General features: G+C 46.1%; 1 protein-coding gene and 1 pseudogene across 1 annotated transcript in view; one reads left to right on the top strand and one right to left on the bottom strand.

Moving 5' to 3' along the window:
- CAND1 (cullin-associated and neddylation dissociated) overlaps positions 1–21,607 on the bottom strand; it is a 105,284-nt gene that overhangs the window by 35,040 nt on the left and 48,637 nt on the right. Inside the window, exon 6 of the mRNA XM_086496345.1 lies at positions 3,282–3,411. Coding sequence (XP_086352471.1) covers positions 3,282–3,411 — 130 coding nt within the window. The remainder of the gene's footprint in view (positions 1–3,281; positions 3,412–21,607) is intronic.
- On the top strand, positions 5,389–6,052 carry LOC147427488 (uncharacterized; annotated as a pseudogene).

The following is a 21,607-nucleotide window of genomic DNA, read 5'->3' as shown; positions in this document are numbered from 1 at the left end:
CAACCCCTTTTAGGTGAAGTTGACCCCCGGGGGGGGAATGGCACTTGGGCACTCTTGTACATCATCTGGCTTCGCTTGGGGAGAATTACATCATTTCCCTCGGAAAGGATCGGATTCAAAATAACAGCATAGAAAGGGGAGCATTATCTCCCCATCCGCCTATGCAGAGCACCCAAGTACCGGGGTACAACTTCACCGAGGAACTTCGCCACAGGCACGTGCCCTGCGGTTCCGTCCCTCGAGTGCCGATCACGGGGTACCAGAAGGGCATCCGCTTCCCGCGAGCCTCCCCACCAAGGAGGATAACGGTCTTTTCTGCAGGGTCCAACGAAGGGTCGATTACGTTGAAGGTGGAGTTGAATCGGTCTAGCCACATCCCCCTGGCTTCATCAATTGCCGAGCAGTTCATCAACAAATGCGAAAGCGAACGACCCTCTAACTGGGAGCACAGCGTGCAAATGCTGTGTCCGCGCATGTAGCTGTCCGCCAGTTTGAGCCCACCTACTCTCGCGAGAGCCAACATTCTCTCCTCCTTCCTATCACTATAGTGCTCCTATTGAGTTGCAGCAGGTATCCACGTGTTTGTTCAAAGCCGGCCTCCTTATAGGGCTCCAATGCCCGGCACGAATGCCTCTCGTCCCAATTGTCCCATGCGTGGTAGCGAACTGAGCTAAAGTCAGCCGCTGGGATATACTTATTCATCCAATTCTGGGTTCTTGTCGTCCAAGTCCACTTCTTGAACGGTTGGTTCTTAGGCTTCTTGTTTACCAAGGACCCTATCCAGGTAGATGAAACCGAGCGGTACTTGTCAAAAGTCCTTGCTCGTTGTCCCCCACAAAAGGCAAGTACTGGTGGTATGTTCTCTCCTCCTTCCTATCACTATAGTGCTCCTATTGAGTTGCAGCAGGTATCCACGTGTTTGTTCAAAGCCGGCCTCCTTATAGGGCTCCAATGCCCGGCACGAATGCCTCTCGTCCCAATTGTCCCATGCGTGGTAGCGAACTGAGCTAAAGTCAGCCGCTGGGATATACTTATTCATCCAATTCTGGGTTCTTGTCGTCCAAGTCCACTTCTTGAACGGTTGGTTCTTAGGCTTCTTGCTTACCAAGGACCCTATCCAGGTAGATGAAACCGAGCGGTACTTGTCAAAAGTCCTTGCTCGTTGTCCCCCACAAAAGGCAAGTACTGGTGGTATGTTAAACTCGTGATGGAGAGTTGACGTCCCTATAGAGGTTGACCTTGCTCCCTTTCCGAGTAACATTCGCATCCCGGTGGCAACGAGGCGCTGCAGAGAGTGAAGGACACGCTGATCGCGGGCCCCCATAATTTCCGCGCCATAACAAATCACTGGATATACGCACCCCTTAAAAACAGCGAGTCGAGACCATATAGGGATGGCTCGGTTCGCTAGTAGGTGCTGACATGCGAATAGACTTTTCCTCCCCTTGTCCGCTCGCTCCTTGACGATACGTTCAATGGAAAAGATCGAGTCTACGTCGATGCCAAGGTACTTGTACGTTTCACCCACTGCAACCATCTCACCACCCAGAATAAAGATCCTCATAGAGAGATCCTGAAGGTCTCCGTGGAACACCGTGACCATGCATTTGTCAATTCCAAAGGTCATGCCCCAGGTCTTTGCCCATTCACTTACCTTGTCAAGGCTCGTTTGTAGGCTTTCAGGAGAGTCAGCAAGTAGAACCAGGTCGTCAGCAAAAAGAAGTCCTTTAACTCTCTTGAGGAGGTTAGGTACTTCTAGGCCCCATGTTTCCCCATCTGCGTCTAAAATATCGTTAATGTATATATTGAATAGACAGGGCGATCCCGGGCATCCTTGGCGGGCTCCCCGCTGCACCGGAATCGAATCTGACAGGTGTTCCATGTCTCGGACTTTAACAGAGGTGGACCTGTAGAGCGCTTGGAAAAATCTAATTGCTCGACCTTGCAGGCCAGTAGCAGCGAGCTTTAGGAACAACGCCTCGTGCGGTACTGTGTCGTACGCCTTCTTGAAATCAATGTTGGGCGCATAGGTTGGTTTCCCATCCTTATGACGGGAGTTTCACGATCTCCTTCAGACATGCGACCTTCCCTATGCATTCCTCATTAGTACAGAATCCTGCTTGGCCGGGATTGAAGAAGTTCCTCTTTTCAAGTATCTTAGTGATCCACCTAATCACGACCGTAGTGAGGACTTTTATGGCAACGGTGATTAACGCGACCCCGCGATAGTTATCAGTGTCGGTCAAATCCCCTTCTTGGGGATTGACACAATCACTACGTCGCTGGCACCGGCCGGGATGTCTCTGGTGTCGTAAATGCCCTCAATCATGTGCAAGTATGCCTTGCCCATCTCCGATCGTGGCTTACGCGGATCCGACCTAAGCCCCTTATCTTTCACAAGCAGCTTAAAGAATTCGGGTGGTAAACCATCGCCACCTGCTGCCTTGTGCCTCTTCAACCGCCGACAGGCCTCCCGTACTTCATACGGGTTCAACGGGTCACATATACATCTGTTTACAATGCAGTAATGCTCACAACATGCAACAGATGCTCATAGCATGCTTTCATGGACATCTTCTCATGCACATCGATAACACTACATGCAGAGGATGGCACTTTGTGTCAATCCTCGCCAAACCAAATATGCATCAGGGCATAACAAAAAAAAATCTAAGTGATTCAATCACCCAAACTGCATCTTTGAGATTTCGTTTTCTTGGTCTTCAAACTCCATATAGCCATAATGGCCTGTTCTTTAGCATTTGATCAGTAGCTTTGAAACTTTGTTTTCTCGGCTTGTCACTAGCAGTTCTGCCCCTTCCCAACTATTTTCTTGAGGTGGGTAAAGAATTTCTTCAAACAAAACGTGAGCCTCTAGAGCCAGTAACAAACGGCCTATGATATTAGTCTAGAGCAAACACATAATGTGGGTTCTAAAGAGAGAGAGTTTGATAAACAGCCATTACTACCATTGACACCTTGCATGGTATTGTTATTTGGTCCTACAGCAAAAGCCCTGGATCTGATACCAAGAGAGAAATTCGAGGCCCCAAAATAAGCCTGATTGATGATACCAGATATAAGCGCATGCAAGCACAAGGATCCAAAAAGTTTCTTGCAAATTCTGAAATGCACATCCATGCTCACGAAAAAAACTCACTGTCAATATATGGGGACGACAACTGATATTCTAGCACACTTTCAAATATGGTGGTCAAATACCGCAGTAACAAAACAAAGTTTTACTTGCCAATATCAGATAACACAGTAATCGTTTTCACCTGAATGCTCCAATCATCTGTATGTTGCTTCGAATCATTTCTGGCTTCAAATTCTTGTGCTTTAAAAGCTCAATCACATGTAGAATAGCTCTTCCTAGCAGATCATCAGATAGACTACATGCTAGCATGGCTGCAACAAACAAAGCATCAAAAACCTCTCTCTCTCTCTCTCTCTCTCTCTCTCTCTCTCTCTCTCTCTCTCTCTCTCTCTCTCTCTCTCTGTGTGTGTGTGTGTGTGTGTGTGTGTGTGTGTGTGTGTGTGTGGATGGTTTCCTACGACGTTAAAACTCTCTTCTTCTCGGGTGTGTGTGCTAATAAAAAGAGGAAAATGGTATAACCTTTCTATCACCCAAGTGTGGTAGATTGGTTATGCCATTTCCCTCTTGAATAACAGGTCTTGAGTTCAACTCTCCTCGTCGGATAGATCTTTAAGGTCTCTTGGGACGGTTCCTACGACATTAAAACTCTCTTCTTCTCGGGGGTGTGTGTGTGGGTGTGCTTCTCGGGTGTGTGTGTGTGGGTGTGGGGGTGTGTGCTAATAAAAAGAGGAAAATGGTATAACCTTATTATCACCCAAGTGTGGTAGATTGGTTATGCCATTTCCCTCTTGAATAACAGGTCTTGAGTTCAACTCTCCTCGTCGGATAGATCTAAAGGTATCTTGGGATGGTTTCCTACGATGTTAAAACTCTTCTTCTCGGGTGTGTGTGTGGGTGTGGGTGTGGGTGTGGGTGTGTGTGCTAATAAAAAGAGGAAAATGGTATAACCTTTCTATCACCCAAGTGTGGTAGATTGGTTATGCCATTTCCCACTTGAATAACAGGTCTTGAGTTCAACTCTCCTCGTCGAATAGATCTTTAAGGTCTCTTGAAATGGTTTCCTACGACGTTAAAACTCTCTTCTTCTTCTTCTCTCTCTCTCTCTTCCTTCCCTTCCCCCTTCCAGTACTCACTGGATGCGCCCTCTCTGACTCTTACACAGTCCGAGATCACCAGGCTCATTCGCCAGGACTTGGCTCAGCTAGACACCAAGAGGACATGGATACAGCCAGCACAGGAGCTGGGCAAGAAGATGGCTTTCTACAGAGAGCATCTCCTCCAGCTTACAGAGGATGGTTTCGTGACGAGGCCCAGATACATGGACACCCACTTGTCTCATGGGATACGATGTGCTATTGGCCAGATACGCACATCTTCACACCAGCTACGGATCGAGACTGGGAGATACAGCGGAGTACCAACAAAGGACAAGACATGCCCCCTGTGTGACATCGAGCCTCAGACAGAGTTGCACTACACATGCCACTGCCCCGTCTACTACGAGATACGAGGCCGATTCCATTGCTTGTTCAGAGAGGGCTTTGGACCATTCTCTAGAGTCATGCGGTACGAGGATCAGAGATGCCTGGGTTTGTTTTTGCTCGAGCTGCGCAGACACAGAGAGAGCCTGATGCGAGGAGAGGCTAGCCAGTCTCAAAGACAAATCACAAACTTCTTTAAAGCTGCCACTGGACACCCAGAGGAGTTATTACCACAGCAGAGCTCGTCGCTTTACACCAGAGGCATACTGATCGACCGAGCGACTAAGCTGGGGAGATCCAGACACCCACGACTGCGGAGGACTACACAGCATCGATGGAGGCTGCATCAGAGGATTCGGGGCACTTTGGCTCAACATGCACGACACCCGGTCAAACTACTGACCATGGAGGAGATTGATGAGATCCGCCAGCGACCGATGCTGGATCTCCTGTGATCTAGCTATCCCAGTTAGCTGTTTAGCTGCTTAATCCACACCTAGCAGTTTAGGATTCCATAGTAATTTATTTTGTCATTCTATCATTTTGTCATCTTATTACTCTGACTTTGTATCAGATCCACCACATTGTAACTTTTTGGTCTCATAGGTCACTTTCGCCTTTTGAAGACGTTAATATAACATTAGCATTTCATCTCTCTCTCTCTCTCTCTCTCTCTCTCTCTCTCTCTCTCTCTCTCTCTCTCTCTCTCTCTCTCTCTCTCTCTCGGAGTGGCCAAATACGCACATCTTCACACCAACTGCGGACCGATACTGGGAGATACAGTGGAGTATCGACAGAGGGCAGGACATGCCTCCTGTGTCACATCTATCTATCTATCTATCTATCTATCTTATCTATCTATCTATGAATCTATCTATCTAATCTATCTAATCTATCTATCTAATCTATCTATCAATCTATCTAATCAATCTATCTATCAATCTATCTATCTATCCTACCTATCTATCTATCCTATCTATCTATCTATCTATCTATCTACCTATCTATCTATCCTTCTATCTATCTATCTATCTATCTATCTATCTATTCTATTCTTATCTATCTATCTATCTATCTATTCTATCTATTCTATCTATCTATCTATCTATCTATCTATCTATTCTATCTAATCAATCTTATCTATTCTATCTATCTACTATTCTATCTATCTATTCTATCTATTCTATTCTTATCTATCTATCTATCTATCTATTCTATCTAATCAATCTTATCTATTCTATCTATCTATCTATCTATCTAATCTAATCTATCTATTCTATCTATTCTATTCTTATCTATCTATCTATCTATCTATCTATCTATCTATCTATTCTATCTAATCAATCTATCTATCTATCTATCTATCTATCTATCCTACCTATCTATCTATCTACCTATCTATCCATCTACCTATCTATCTATCTATTCTATTCCTATCTATCTATCTATCATTCTATCTAATCTAATCTAATCTATCATTCTATCTAATCTAATCTATCTATTCTATCTATTCTATTCTTATCTATCTATCTATCTATCTATTCTATCTAATCTATCTATCTATCTATCTATCTATCTATCTAATCTATCTATCATCTATCTATCTATCTATCTATCTATCCTACCTATCTATCTATCCTACCTATCTATCTATCCTTCCTACCTATCTATCTATCCTTCTACCTTCTATCTATCTATCTATTCTATTCCTATCTATCTATCTATTCTATTCCTATCTATCTATCATTCTATCTAATCTAATCTAATCTATCTATCTATCCTACCTATCTATCTATCCTTCTACCTATCTATCTATTCTATTCCTATCTATCTATCTATTCTATTCCTATCTATCTATCTACCTATCTATCTATCTATTCTTATCTATCTATCTATTCTATTCTTATCTATCTATCATTCTATTCCTATCATTCTATCTAATCTAATCTAATCTAATCTAATCTATCTATCTATCCTTCTACCTATCTATCTATTCTATTCCTATCTATCTATCTATCCTTCTACCTATCTATCTATTCTATTCCTATCTATCTATCTATTCTATTCCTATCTATCTATCTACCTATCTATCTATCTATTCTTATCTATCTATCTATTCTATTCTTATCTATCTATCATTCTATCTAATCTAATCTATTCTTATCTATCTATCATTCTATTCCTATCTATCTATCTACCTATCTATCTATCTATTCTTATCTATCTATCTATTCTATTCTTATCTATCTATCATTCTATTCCTATCTATCTATCTACCTATCTATCTATCTATCCTTCCTACCTATCTATCTATTCTTATCTATCTATCCTACCTATCTATCTATCCTTCCTACCTATCTATCTATCTATTCTATTCCTATCTATCTATCTACCTATCTATCTATCTATTCTATTCTTATCTATCTATCTATTCTATTCTTATCTATCTATCATTCTATCTAATCTAATCTATTCTTATCTATCTATCATCCTACCTATCTATCTATCCTGCTACCTATCTATCTATCAATTCTATTCTTATCTATCTATCATTCTATCTAATCTAATCTATTCTTATCTATCTATCTATTCTTATCTATCTATCATCCTACCTATCTATCTATCCTTCTACCTATCTATCTATCTATTCTATTCTTATCTATCTATCAATTCTATTCTTATCTATCTATCATTCTATCTAATCTAATCTATCATTCTATCTAATCTAATCTATTCTTATCTATCTATCTATTCTTATCTATATATCATCCTACCTATCTATCTATCTATTCTATTCTTATCTATCTATCAATTCTATTCTTATCTATCTATCATTCTATCTAATCTAATCTATTCTTATCTATCTATCTATTCTTATCTATCTAATCATTATATTCTTATCTATCTATCTATTCTATTCTTATCTATCTATCAATTCTATTCTTATCTATCTATCATTCTATCTAATCTAATGTATTCTTATCTATCTATCTATTCTTATCTATCTATCATCCTACCTATCTATCTATCCTTCTACCTATCTATCTATCTATTCTATTCTTATCTATCTATCTATTCTATTCTTATCTATCTATCATTCTATCTAATCTAATCTATTCTTACCTACCTATCTATCTATCTATCTATTCTATTCTTATCTATTCTTATCTATCTATTCTATTCTTATCTATCTATCAATTCTATTCTTATCTATCTATCATTCTATCTAATCTAATCTATTCTTATCTATCTATCTATTCTTATCTATCTAATCATTCTATTCTTATCTATCTATCTATTCTATTCTTATCTATCTATCAATTCTATTCTTATCTATCTATCATTCTATCTAATCTAATCTATTCTTATCTATCTATCTATTCTTATCTATCTATCATCCTACCTATCTATCTATCTATCTATTCTATTCTTATCTATCTATCAATTCTATTCTTATCTATCTATCATTCTATCTAATCTAATCTATTCTTATCTATCTATCAATTCTATTCTTATCTATCTATCATTCTATTTAATCTAATCTATTCTTATCTATCTAATCATTCTATTCTTATCTATCTATCAATTCTATTCTTATCTATCTATCATTCTATATAATCTAATCTATTCTTATCTATCTATCATTCTATCTAATCTATTCTATTCTTATCTATCTATCAATTCTATTCTTATCTATCTATCATTCTATCTAATCTAATCTAATCTAATCTAATCCAATCCAATCCAATCCAATCCAATCCAATCCAATCTAAATTCTAATTCTAATTCTAATTCTAATTCTAATTCTAATTCTAATTCTAATTCTAATTCTAAATCTAAATCTAAATCTAAATCCAATCCAATCCAATCCAATCCAATCCAATCCAATCTAATCTTATCTATCTATCTATCTATCTATCTAGTAGCTTTGTGGACATCCGCAAAGCATTTGACACAGTACCCAGAGCTAGATTGATACGCAGACTACAGAAGATGGGAGTACCCACAGAGCTCATTTAGGGGATCATGACATTATACAAGTCAGTAGTGGGGCATGTACGCACGTCTGAGGGTCTAACTACACCAGTTCACTCCACTATTGGGGTGAAGCAGGGTTGCCCGCTCTCTCCTACTCTATTCGGTATGTATGTGGATGAGGCTGCTGACTACATTGAAAGCGATAGTGATAGAGGCACACAGCTAACAGGGACATGGATTCCACTATTGTTATATGCTGATGATATTGTGTTGATCTCCGACTCCTAGGAGGGGATGCAACGTCACTTGGATGCTTTGCATAGGTTTGCCCACAAAAGTGGTTTGTCTGTCAACCTAGGTAAAACCAAGGTTATGGTGTTTAATACCACCCCACAGTGGATCAGGAGGTCAGCACGTACATTCACATACGGCCAGGAGACAGTGGAGTATACTGATGCTTACACTTACCTTGGAGTGGTTTTTAGTGGACCAGCATTTTCATTAAGGAGGGCAGCAGAGACCAGATTGACTAGAGCCCATGCAACTTTGGGTAGATTGGAGAGGATGTGTTTGCAGGTCCAGTTACACGAGCCCCGGACAAAGCTCTGGCTCTTTGACACTTTGGTGGCTTCTGCACTGCTCTATGGAGCTGAGATATGGGGACCTTCTATTGATAATTACGGGAGGTCGGGTCACACTAATGGATGGGGGGACATGGAGAAACCTTTGGTCTCTATGATCTCGCGGCTCATTAGAGCCAAGGCTTCAGTACCACATGCCATTATCCGAGCAGAGCTAGCAGCCCCCCCACTAGTGGTTGAGGCGCTCACCAGATCAGTCTCCTTCATACACCACATATGGGAACTTCCTAGAGACAGATATGCACTTGAGTCATCTCGACAGTTAGCCATGCAGGGAGATACAGCATGCTGGTATGTGGAGATGGCATCATGGTTTCAGGCGCATGGGTTCAGCATAGACAAACTGCCACCCTTCCAATACTCACTCGATGCGGGCTCATCCGCAAGGACTTGACTCAGTTAGACACCAGGAGGACATGGATACAACCAACACATGAGCTGGGCACGAAGATGGCTTTCTACAGAGAGCATCTTCTCCAGCTTCCGGAGGATAGTTTTGTGACAAGACCCAGTGTCACGGGTCTGTGGCAACTAACTTTACTTGTTGATTTCTTTTTGGGGGAAATTTATTTGACTTGTTTTAAAGCACCCCTCTGGAAATGTCAATGCCCGAGTTGCATGGTGTGAAGCGGACAATGAGAGTCTAGGCCGTACGGCCAGTGAGCACTAAAGTTGGATATTTAGGTTAGCCACGGTGGGGCTACGAGTGTAAATCACTTGATAGCTGGCCGACATTGCATTTTTAGATGTGATTCCAGTGGTGATTGATGGTCAAACGACCCGTGTGAATGCCATGGAAGCATCTCCTAAAATTTAGGGAACTGCTATTTTGGACCTGAAAATGTGTTCGCATCATTAGCTCTGGAATAACAAGGGGAACATTTTATTGCTCTGCTACCAAGTCAACTGACGCACCAGTTGAGATATTTTTAGCCAAGTTGGCCAAAGTCGGAAACGGGGTGAGGTGTCACTCTATGAGCAATTCTGCCACTCTGGGAGAGATGGGGCGAGCCTACAGGAGAAAAGGGGCGCCATTTTCAGCCTGCAGGTGGATTGCAACAGGTGCAAGAGCTACGGAGTGCTTCCTTTCCCTCTTATGTACAGTGCGGTGACAAGAGTGATGCCCTGCACGCTACGCACTGCTCTTTCTCCCCCCTACGAGCAGTTACGTTATGCCCCTCAAGTGGGCTTCTCATTTGACCAATGTACAGTTGTGTGGGTTCATGCGCGATTGCCGAGGCAAGAGCCTCTTGCACAGGTACTGGATTAGCTAGTGGCTAATCCCCCCCCCCCAAGGTACAGGTGAATTCGGAGAGGTTTCACGTGAGAAATCTCGTCCGATTCAAAGGGCAAGTAGCCCTACAAGTGCGGGAGCTCGAGAACTTGCTACGGATGCAACCGGCACGCGAAATGGAGCCCGAAACAGGGAATTACAGCCTGCTGTGTATTTCTGCAGGTTTAGGGTTTCAGCCCTAAACGGTCCCTAATACCCCCAAGAGATTCGAGAACGCGAGGGGACCGCTGTAGAGGTGATCCGGCGCATTTTCGGGGCAGAAAACAGAGAATTCAGCGTGCTGCAGATTCTCGCCAGGTTTTGCAAAGTGTCCGTATGCGTCGGGAAAGTCATCTATTGCGTGGGGATACTGACTGTGAAGCGTCCTAGTACAGTTATGCGACGAATACGGGAAAGTCATCTATTGCGTGGGGATACTGACTGTGAAGCGTCCTAGTACAGTTATGCTGCTGAAATCGGGCCAGAACGGATGGAATTCAGCCCGGATTATGCTGGACACCTTGTAGGAAATCACAGGTTTTTTTTCCCGAGAAAAAGATCCTTCTATTAGTTAATGAAACTGCCTATAGGGCTACAACCACCTCTTCAAGAGAGGGCTATAACAACCATGATGGGGAAACTCTCCCAATGAAAAAACAGCATATGTACAATGAGGCTAAATCAAGAGATGGGAGGAGGCAAAAGCCACACAGGTGGTCGGTAGTGCCATCGGAGTACACCCTGGACCATGGTGTAAAGAGGCCCAGGACGCCAAAGTCGAAGGAAAGCCTCTCTGCGCTCCCGCATGCGGTCGGAGCTGCCCTAACGTCTCTCGAGCTGTCCTCTGAGAGTGTGGATCAGCTCCAGCCAAAGATCGCGAACAATCTCAGCTGGTGGCACAGGGCGAGCCTCAAAGATGCGGAAGCAACGGGCCCACCAGATGAACCAAAGTGTCAGGCCACTGATGAGCTCCCAACACTCCTCTCTCTCACTGCACCACTCCTGTGGAGTAAGCTCTGTGGCAGGCTGGAGTGTAGGTCGCCCCCCCTCCATCACTATCATCCTGCTGGTGGAAGATAGCTCAAACTGAAGTGCCGGGCACGTGAGGGTGGACCAAGCCGCTACTCCCCAAGTGTATTGTCGAGACGTGGAAAGAGCAGGCATCACCCGAAGAACACGAAGCCACACCTGCTGTGCCAAAGGACAGTCCCAAAGACAGTGACGCTGACTCTCCACGAGATGGTCACAAGCTGCACATGCGGCCGAGAGACCACTATGCACTAGCCAGCTCCCAACTGCTGTAGCTCTGTGTGCGACCAGCCACTGAAACAAGGTGACTCGCCTCGACTATCTGGAGTCCCACAACCTCTCCCAAAAGGCTGCCAAGAACTCAGCTGTGAGACCCTCCTCCTGCCAATGAGGTGCTGCAGCGGAGCGAGCCTCTCTCTGTGCTGCTAGTATGTACGTCCCAGTCGAACAGTGTGCTGAAAGAACGGGACACCTGGGTGGTCTGCAGAAGAGAAAGGGTCCCTCCAAAGCCACTCTCCAAGATCCCACTGTACTCGTGCCAGTGGACAGCACTCCCAAGCCCACAGTCTCCAGTGTCCAATCTCAAGAGCTGCTGGGTCAGGATTGATGACACAAGTCCTCCCACAGATGCCCACCACTCGGATCCTCTGAAAACAGCACTCTGCCACCTGCGGGGCCTCTACTGCAACTCGCTGTAAGCGTCCCTCACCCTGTACATGAAAAAAAGGGATGGAACAGTCTCTGAGCATGCCCGGACTGAGATGAGAACCTCCAGTCGTGTGAAGGCTCCCATCCACCTGGGTGCTACTGGCTCGAGAGGTGTAAGCCACTCAGCTCGAACTACCTCTGAGATGTCCTGGCACATGCTCTGCACCCCTCTCATGCCCTGTAGCTGGAAACCCTATAGCTCCTCTAACAAGCCTGAAAACTCTAACCAGTCACCTAAAGAGCGCTATAGCAGGCTACAGTGTCACTTTCACAAGACAGTTAGTACAATTTGGACTTTACAGTTGCTCGGTTCACACTTGACGGACTCGCTGGGCAGTGACACATGGTAGGGATATGATGGTCTAGTGGACATCATGGCCACGTCACCACCACCACTCAGTGGAGATAGACTTAGGTGTTGTCATTTATGAGCCGTTGGTGGCTCTTTATGGTTGTATATATGAGTAGTAGCGGTTTGGTCATGGGCATCTTTACGTAGTTGTTTAGAGTGAGTCTATACACAGAGCACGTCTTCACCATCCCTGCACATTTAAGCCTCGACACCCCATTGTACCTGAGAGTCCTGGGCTGGAGCTGAGTGTGCTACCACGCCAGAGTCTGTATCAGTTCTTTGAGATAGTCGAGTCATTTGTTGTGGTAAACTGCTGCTGTTGTGTCTATGTGAGCTCAGTTGTTGTCTAGTGTTTCCTGTTTTCAATCCGTTTTGAGTGAGATTGTCACGCACATTGCACTGACGAGCACCCACTGTAGAGAGCACGACACACTATCTACGCTACAGGTGCTCTCATTTTGGCGATCACGATGAGATCTCAACTGAAATCTCACTCTGTGAGGTACAAATCTTGAAGCTAGTTGGGTCTATCTAGCTTCGCCTACCTTGCCTAGCTTCGTCTCCCTTGCCTTGCACTGTTCTCCTCTCGCCTGGTCCAACTGGTTTAGTCCTCCCTCGCCCTAGTTATCTCTCGCCCTGGTCCAACCAATCCTCATCCTGGTCTAGTCCTCCTGGCCTAGTCCTCCTCTACCTTGGTCTAGTCCTCCTAACCCTGGTCTAGTCTTCCTCGTCCCTGGTCCACCCAGGTCTAGTCACTAGCCTGGTCTAGTAGAGTCGAGACCAGTCTTCAGCCAGTTCAAGGTTTTCTTGCCCAAAGGTTGGTTGGATTGGTGGTCACTGCATGACACATACAAGGCGGTCAGTCAAGCGTCAAAGCGCACTACTGAGCCCTCTGAAGTACTATAACAGAAGACTACCTTTGGTACCAAGTAGAAGTCCATCAAACTCATCACCCATACCTCCACATAAATCACCCATTCCTTCATCTGGTTCCACATCTTCCAGATCACCTTCTCCAGTAAAGCTCTCTCCTATTCTGCTACAGCAGACTATTGAGCAACAGGCTCAGCAAGGGGCCATGGAGGCTTTGGCAAATGTTTTGGCCAAGGTGAACATCAAGTTTCCCACCTTCAAAGGACTCTCTTCAGAAGATGCTGACGACCATGCAAGGAGGTTTGTATCTCTCTGTAGGGGTCGTGGTCTTAATAGAGAGGATGCTTATTTGGTACTCTTTCCATCTACCTTGGATGGCTTAGCAGACAAATGGTACAACCAGTTTGCAAAGAACCATTTTGCAACTTGGGCAGCCTTAAGACAACAGTTTTGTGCAGCATTCAAGCCAAGTGACTATCAAGAGAAGGTTTTGGATGAGTTGGCCAACATGGTGCCCCAGCCAGAGAACTTATGACAAAAACCAAGTCTTTGGTTGCCAAGCTTTCCCGGCAACCACGTGAATTTATGGTTAAGAAGTGGGTAGAGAAGGCGCTTCCCAAAACTTCTCAGCAAAAACTACGAGTCTCCGACCCGACGCCACTCTGGAGGAGTTCATCGCAGCTGCTACGAGGGTAGAGGAGGCTAGGAAGCTGTTCACCAACCCCCCTCACATAGAGACCCCCTCTGTGTTTTTGGAAAGTCCTTCTGATCCTTTAACTTCTTTACGCAGGGAACTGGAAGCCCTAAAGATACAGCGAGCTCTTCAAGAGGAGAGGTCCTTCTCTCTTAGAGAGGAGAAGCCTCCACATCACGAGGCATTGGAACAGATCAAGCGCGAGCTAGAAGAGCTCAAGGGTCAGCAAGAGACTAAGGCTACGGTTTAGTGTAGCTCATGCCGCTCTCCAAGGCACCCTCCACAAGAATGCCCCCTTCGGGTTTACTACCACTTCTATGAAAAATCTGGACATGAGGACAAGGACTGTTACTACCTCAAGGGATTGCGACAAATATAGCAAAGTCTTGGTCCTACTCTTCAACGAGGGCCAGCACCTGCATCCAACATGGTTTCTCCTTGTGGCCATCCACACCATATGCCACCTTTGCTGACAGCCCCTCCTATGCAAGGTATGCAAAGTACTTTTCCGTCTCAGAGCTTTTATCATACCCATGCTCTCTCATCCCCTCAGAACTTCTATGCCTCCACCTCCAACTCCATGCACCGGGAGCAAGGACCACCTCGTCCGTCGACTCGCCCTTTGAATCGGCCCATTTTTTGCTACAGATGCAGGGAATATGGGCATTACCAAAGCAAATGCCCCTTGCCAGAAGGGTCCCCTCCTTGCCGTCATTGCCTTGAAACGAAGGATCACTACAATAAGGATTGCCCTAAACTTCGTGCATCCACGGCTTCGAACTCAAGTCAAAGCCAGGATGAGTTTGCCTTTCCCAAGCTCAACTTGATAGCAGTGAGCACCGTTTTTCAGCCACCCCCTTCTACCCACGTGGTTACCCCTCAAAATAAGCCGCCGCAGTTGGCAGAGGAGCCATCGGGCGTCCTCACCCGGGCCCAGAGAGCCGCTCTCGGTCTTAGCATACCAGCAAGTTCAACTCCCCCACACATTCTCACACCAATGGATACCCTGCCTGCCAACTGTTAACAAGCCATCCCCCAGTGCCATGAAGGAATCCAAATCTTTGCTCTCTGATCTTGATGAAGCTTTCTTGGAAGCACCTTCAAATCTACGGAAGATCAAGGTACCTGAGGAACAACAGGTAGAAAAAGAAAAGCTTACAGCAGAGACAATCTTGAAGAACACCTTCCAACAAGTGTCCCTCTATGACATGTTGCGGCTAGATGCAAGTTTTAGAAGTGACACCCTTGCTGTTATTCAATCACTTTACCCCGGAGCAAGTCCTAGTGGCGGGCACCTCCCAGTGCGATCATCAGAGTCCTATATGATATCCAATCCCGCTACTCCACTCACTGATTATAGAAGCCCTCGCGTGACAATGTCCGTTTTGGGTCGGCAATTCTCAGGAGTGATAGTGGATGGTGCATCTGGCATCAACCTGATGCCCGAGTTCACTATGTTAGCTCTAGGTCTACAACCTACTCGCCCTGCTCCCTTCATAGTTACATTGGCCGACCAGCGGACAGTCTACCCAGTGGGCATAGTGGAAAATGTGCCTCTGCAGGTACAAGACTTTACTTTTAACTTGGATTTTGTTGTCCTTCTTCTTCCCCAGGTTGAGGGCGGATTTCCCTTGCTCATTGGAAGACCATGGCTGCGACACACTAAAGCACTTCATGATTGGGGAAACGATGCAATGTGGATACATACTTCTGGCTCCCCGATGCAACCCATTCTCTTAAAAGGAGGTATGGATCCAGTGGTGCAGCAAGTTTCTTTGTTAATGGAAACCAACCCTGAACAAGAGCAGCCTACTACACCTGAAGGGTCAGACGAAGATCTGTTGGAGTGTTTGGAGGCTACCAAATCTATGCCTTGTTATGGAGTCTCTATTCACTCTTTTCCTGAAGGTACACCCTCTTCAAATGTTTCCACGGTAACTAAACCTAATGAGCCACCGGAGCCTATGAAGAAGCATAGAAGCAGTAAGCAATCTCCTCTACAGGAGTTCACTCCCCCTCAAACATCAACCCCTTTGGTGTCTGCTTCTCCGACCAGAACAAAGCTCTCCTCTGTGTCTAGCAAACTCCCTTCTCAGAGCCCGTCTTGGAAGATGAATTCCAAGATCATGATAGCGGTCTTGCTCATGATAGTTGTCTGCTCCTTACTTGTACCTATCTACCCTTATCCCCTCGACCTTACCCACAATCAGAATGCCCACATCCTTAGGGTTCACAGTTGTGGCAAAGAGATCATCAAGAGCGCCGAACATTGTTGTTCCCATCATCTACAAGAGAGTCACCAAAACAATAGAAAGCAGGCACTAATGCTGTCCCCTGTTGCTGTAGGCTCCTGGCGGCAGGCCCTCCTCCATTGGTGCCGGCTCCCACAGAATCCTCCCTTGGTGCCGGCTATTGCATTCTGTTGTTCAGCAGACGAAATTGTCGCTTTCCACAGGCACAAGCATGATGATCGCCTGTGCGGTAGGGCGGTTGTCGCCTTGGCATATCTTTTCTCATATTGACTTTGGGTTGCAATCAGTAACAGTAAGCAATGGCGAAGCTCAGTATAACTCACCGGCCGCTTAAAGCATACGATATTGCATGCAGATTGTAGCAAGAAGCTTAAACGGTAACTGCAGGCTGGTGGAGGAGAGCAGCTGCATGTGAGCTCCATCATCCCCCGCCACTCCTTGTCCCCCTACTCACCCTCGTCCCCTTGCCCAGCTCTCGCCCTATTCACCCCACCCCCTCCCTGCCCTCACCCCCTACACACCCCTCTTGCACTCGCCCCTACCCACCCCCTCTCGCCCCTAACCAGCCCCCCTCACCCCTACCCACCCCCTCTCGCCCCTACCCAGCCCCCCTCGCCCCTACCCTCCCCCTCACATTCCTTCGCCCCTACCCAACCACCCCTACCAAGTAGCGAACGGGCAACCCGAGAGGATCCAATAAAAGCCCTCTCCCAACATCCACTCAGGCGTGGGTGCATCACCAACCCAATAAGCAACTTTCACCAGTTGATCAATGCTCTGATGCACAACAAAACACCTCCAAAGCCTGCTCACACTTGTGTAAGTTGGCCTCACAGCCCTCCAAAAACATGCCCAAGTCATCAGCAAACTTAGCGTCCACAAGCTCCTCTCCCCGAATGGGTGATTGTAGCCCACGCAAGCCAACCTCCTGTGAGGTCAAAAATCTGCTCATCGCCTCTGCATAAAAAAGAAACAAGAAGGGGGCAAGCGGACAACCCTACCGTACTGAGCGTGTAAGCATGAAGCTTTCCCCTCGACCTCCTACTAGCAACATCTGACTATGAGCATAGCTATAGAGAGCAGACAACCCTATGATCCATCCATCTCAAAAACCCATCCTGCGCAAAATACTAGCTGAAAAATAATTTAAATGAAAGAAGAATACATGAGAGATGCTCTCTCTCTCTCTCTCTCTCTCTCTCTCTCTCTCTCTCTCTCTCTCTCTCTCTCTCTCTCTCTCTCTCTCTCTCTCTCTCTCTCTCTCTCTTTTTGAAAAATCAGGGCTGTATATTACTAAGTACAAGATAATCCCCAACGGATGCCAAAATAGCCTATCACGTGGGGTGTACAAGCTGAATGTAAGGTTGAGAGCCACTATAGTGGCAACTTGACTAGAACAATCTCATGGTGGTCTGTATGAAGAGTGGAGGAGAAACCACTGAGGAGGTGCATAATGCCATGTAATCTGTCCACCTGTAAGTGTGAAGAAGAGTGGAGATCGGGCCCAACGCCGAAGGAAGTCAAATCGACCAGCTTCGGCTGCTCTAGATGTACCTGAGGAAGAATCCCACTGCCAAATGAGGGTGTGAATGATGTCCAGCCAAATGGCAGTGAGGGTATCCGGAAGGAGCTGTGGAGCCGCACTCAGAATATGAAGACAACGAGCTCTCCAAACATTCCAGAGTGCAATGCTAGTGATGACTGAGAAGATTTCATCACGTGTCTGAGGATCCCCCTGCCAAGCAATCTGTGGTAACATAGCCAAAGTCCCTCGCAGGTAACCAGTCGAGGTAAGCATAAGAGCTGGATCTGTGTCTGAGCCCTCGTAGAAAAGATGCGGTCCAGGCATCGGCATCAACCAGGAGACAGATTCCCAAGTGAGGAATCCATGCTGAACACCAGCTCTGCTAAGTAAAAAGCAAACTGCTAGCCACACTGCATGAGAAGACGAGCATGACCAAAGGCAGTGTGCAGGTGACTCAGGTAGGCGCAAAGAGCAGCGAGTACATAACGGATCATGACCCATAGAAGCTAACCAAGTCCCAACTGGAAGTCCTGCATGTGCAATCATCCACAGGAAAAAGGAAATACGACGAGCCACATGTAAATCCCAGATGGCTGACCAAAACTGCTGTAGATAGGCATGGGAGAGACTTGAATGTAACCAAAAACGCATACGAGTGGGCTGCTCCGGGTGCTGTCTCATCAATGCGAATCTTCCAATTCTGACTGTGTACTCAAAGAATGATACATGTGCACCGGTGGGGTTAGAGTGAGGCCAATGCCACTCTCCTAGGTCCCAGTAAAGCTGAGATAGGGCACGACCCTCCCACACCCAAAGCCTCCAAAGTGCAGCATCAGCGGAAGCGAAACGGGGGTCAACACAACGACGCTTCCCGCGGGAGCCAACTACTCGTATGGCCTCCCATCGAGCACCGGGGTAGACAAGGTGCGGAGAGGTAGTAGCATATGTCAGCCTAGCATGCATCCCCGAAGAGTAGTCAGTATCAACTGTGAACAGCATGGTGTCGAAACGAACTAATAAGAGAGTGCTCTGAGTAAAGAGGCCTTCCCAGCCACAATGTGGAGGCATCTGAACCGTGCCTCGCATGACTGCGTCCGAGTTTGAAGGAATGGCAGAGCCAATCTCAAGCAGTCTGTCTGTTACCCCGCGACCAATGTCATAATGTTCTGCCACAAAATCCACATCCAGCATACGTGTCTCATGAAACAACCGCATAGAGGCAGCAGGGCCAGTGTCCCAAGCAGCCCAATCAATGTGAGTCCTCTCTCCAAGCTGACGGGGTGGATTAACCGAAGAATCAAGAACTGCATCATTCCAAATCAGAGGCTGGCGCTCAATCTCCTCAGAGCATGAGGGAGGTGAGCGTTTGATAGCTCGTCGCATGGAAACCCAAATCTGAAGGAGCGAGCGGATGAAGGGTGAGAGAGTGCTGGTGCACAAGGGGGCATCCGTAAAGAGAAAACGATACCCTGTTTGCCAAGTATGGCCATCTCTAGTGCCAAGGCGCGGAGTCGCTGTGGAAAGAGCGGCCTGAAGAAGCATCTTCCAAGGTTCTTGGCCGGGAAAAAGACCCCGAACAATAAGCTTGGTAAGAAGGGCGCGGCTCTGTAATTCTGGATCAATAATGCCAAGGCCACCCTCTGATCTAGGACGAATAATCGTGGACCAACGAACTCGAGCACGAGTATCAGTAGTCCCATCTGTGCCACTCCATAAAAAGTTCCGCAAGAGTCTGCGGAGCTGAGCTATCACACCAGAATGTAGCATCCAACAGGAGGCCGTATACCATACTGTAGCCAGAATGACCTGGTTGGCGACCAATGCACGGCCAGCCAACGACAGATGACGTGAAGACCAATGACAGAGCTTCCTGCGAATAGACTGAAGTACGGATGTAAACTGTTGCTGTGAGGAAACGTCAAATCAAACCTGAGAGCCCAGATATCTACATGTCTGACCTGGCTGTAGCCATGTGAAACCATCAGTTACCCCCCAAGTAGGTATGTCATCACTGCCAACCAATAACCCATAGGATTTATGCCAGTTAATGCGTGCACCACTGGCAATGCAGAAAACCTCCAGGGCTCCCCGCATGGCATCAAGAGTTGCTAGCAAATAACGCAACATCAGCATAGTGTCATCAGCAAACTCCTGATCGATAAGGTCCGGAGCTGAAGGTACTGGCATGGTCAAGCCACGAAATGCATGACTATGAGCACGAAGAAAGTCGGACATAGTCTCTCCCACAAACAGATACAGGTATGCTGCTAAAGGGCATCCCTGACGGACAAATCGAGAGAGCTCAAAACTGCGACTGACACGACCACCAATAGTAATAGCACTGCTAGTAGTCCTGAAGAGAGCGGAAATGCCTGAGATCCATCTCGAAGGGAAACCCATCCTGGCTAATGATCCTTCGAGAAACTCCCACTCAACACGATCGTATGCTTTCTCGAAGTCAAGGATGAAAAAAGCGAGAGGTTCAGAAGATGATCTGGCCCACTCTACTGCCTCATAAAAAGTGAAGATATTATCCAGTATGCATCGATCCATGACAAAGCCTGTCTGAGAAGTGTGAATAATATCTGGTAAGAACGGTCACAAGCGATGGCTGATCAGTAACGCTAATATCTTATAGACCGAAGGGAGTAGGGTAATAGGTCTCCACTGGCGAAGCTGAGTGGTGTCACCCCCTTTCGGAATAAGAGATATGAGACCTGAACAAAGATCCGGATGCATATATCCTGATGCAAAGATATCCTGACAACCACGAAGCAGTGGTATATGCAATACATCCCAATAGGTCAAAAAGAAAGCTCTAGTGAGGCCATCCTCGCCTGGACAGGAAGATGGATCTAGACTCTCGATAGCAGCATGAAGCTCTGCAAGTGTGAATGGAGCCAACAAGATCTCTGCCATAGTGTCTGTACAACGACGTCGGGTGTGATGCCAGATCTGCTCACGGGCAAGTAAAACCTCAGTAGTGCATACATCAGCAGTGAACAATGCCTCAAAATAATCTGCAGACATATCAAGAATAACATCAAGATGCATATAAAGTGTTCCTTGAGCATCGCACAAAGTCCTGAGGGTGGTGCCAGGAGGGCGCTCTTTATGCGCAGCGAAGAAGTCCTTATTCATTCGATCAGCTTTAGCTATCCAATGAGATACTAAAGCATGATGAGTGAACTCAGACCTAGCCTCCTGTACGCGACGAATTTCCTGTGTGAGATCTGTCTTTCTAGCAGCGAGATAAGCATCCTGAGGCCACTCCTCAAGCAAGCGTTGTGTGGAACCAAGAGGAATGTGTAGGTCAGACTCGCGTACTCTCAACTGACGATGAACACTAGCAGTCTGATCACGGCAGTAAATACTAGACTGAGTAATGCAATGAGCAAGGAACTCTCCAGGGGGACCACAATAAGAAGCACCCGTGGACCACAAGTCACGAATCTGCTGCTGCAAAACTTCAGTGTTGAGAACACTGTTAGGGATGCGGCAGCCTCGTCTCTGTGCAGCGGATCTAGTGAAAGAGATAAACAATGAGATGGGAAAATGATCTGAGAGGCTGGTCCCTCGCCAAATAGTAGTAAATCCACCTAGAGTTGCTGCCCAAGGGCCAATGTAAAAACGATCAAGTCGCTCTAATAATCTTCCCTGCTGTCTCTGAAACCCCCACGAGTAATGAAGTATAGCAAGGT

This window comes from Adiantum capillus-veneris, chromosome 23 (assembly GCF_014529385.1).
Source record: "Adiantum capillus-veneris isolate H3 chromosome 23, ASM1452938v2, whole genome shotgun sequence".
Taxonomy (NCBI): domain Eukaryota; kingdom Viridiplantae; phylum Streptophyta; class Polypodiopsida; order Polypodiales; family Pteridaceae; genus Adiantum; species Adiantum capillus-veneris.
This window is presented reverse-complemented; position numbering and strand designations above follow the sequence as displayed.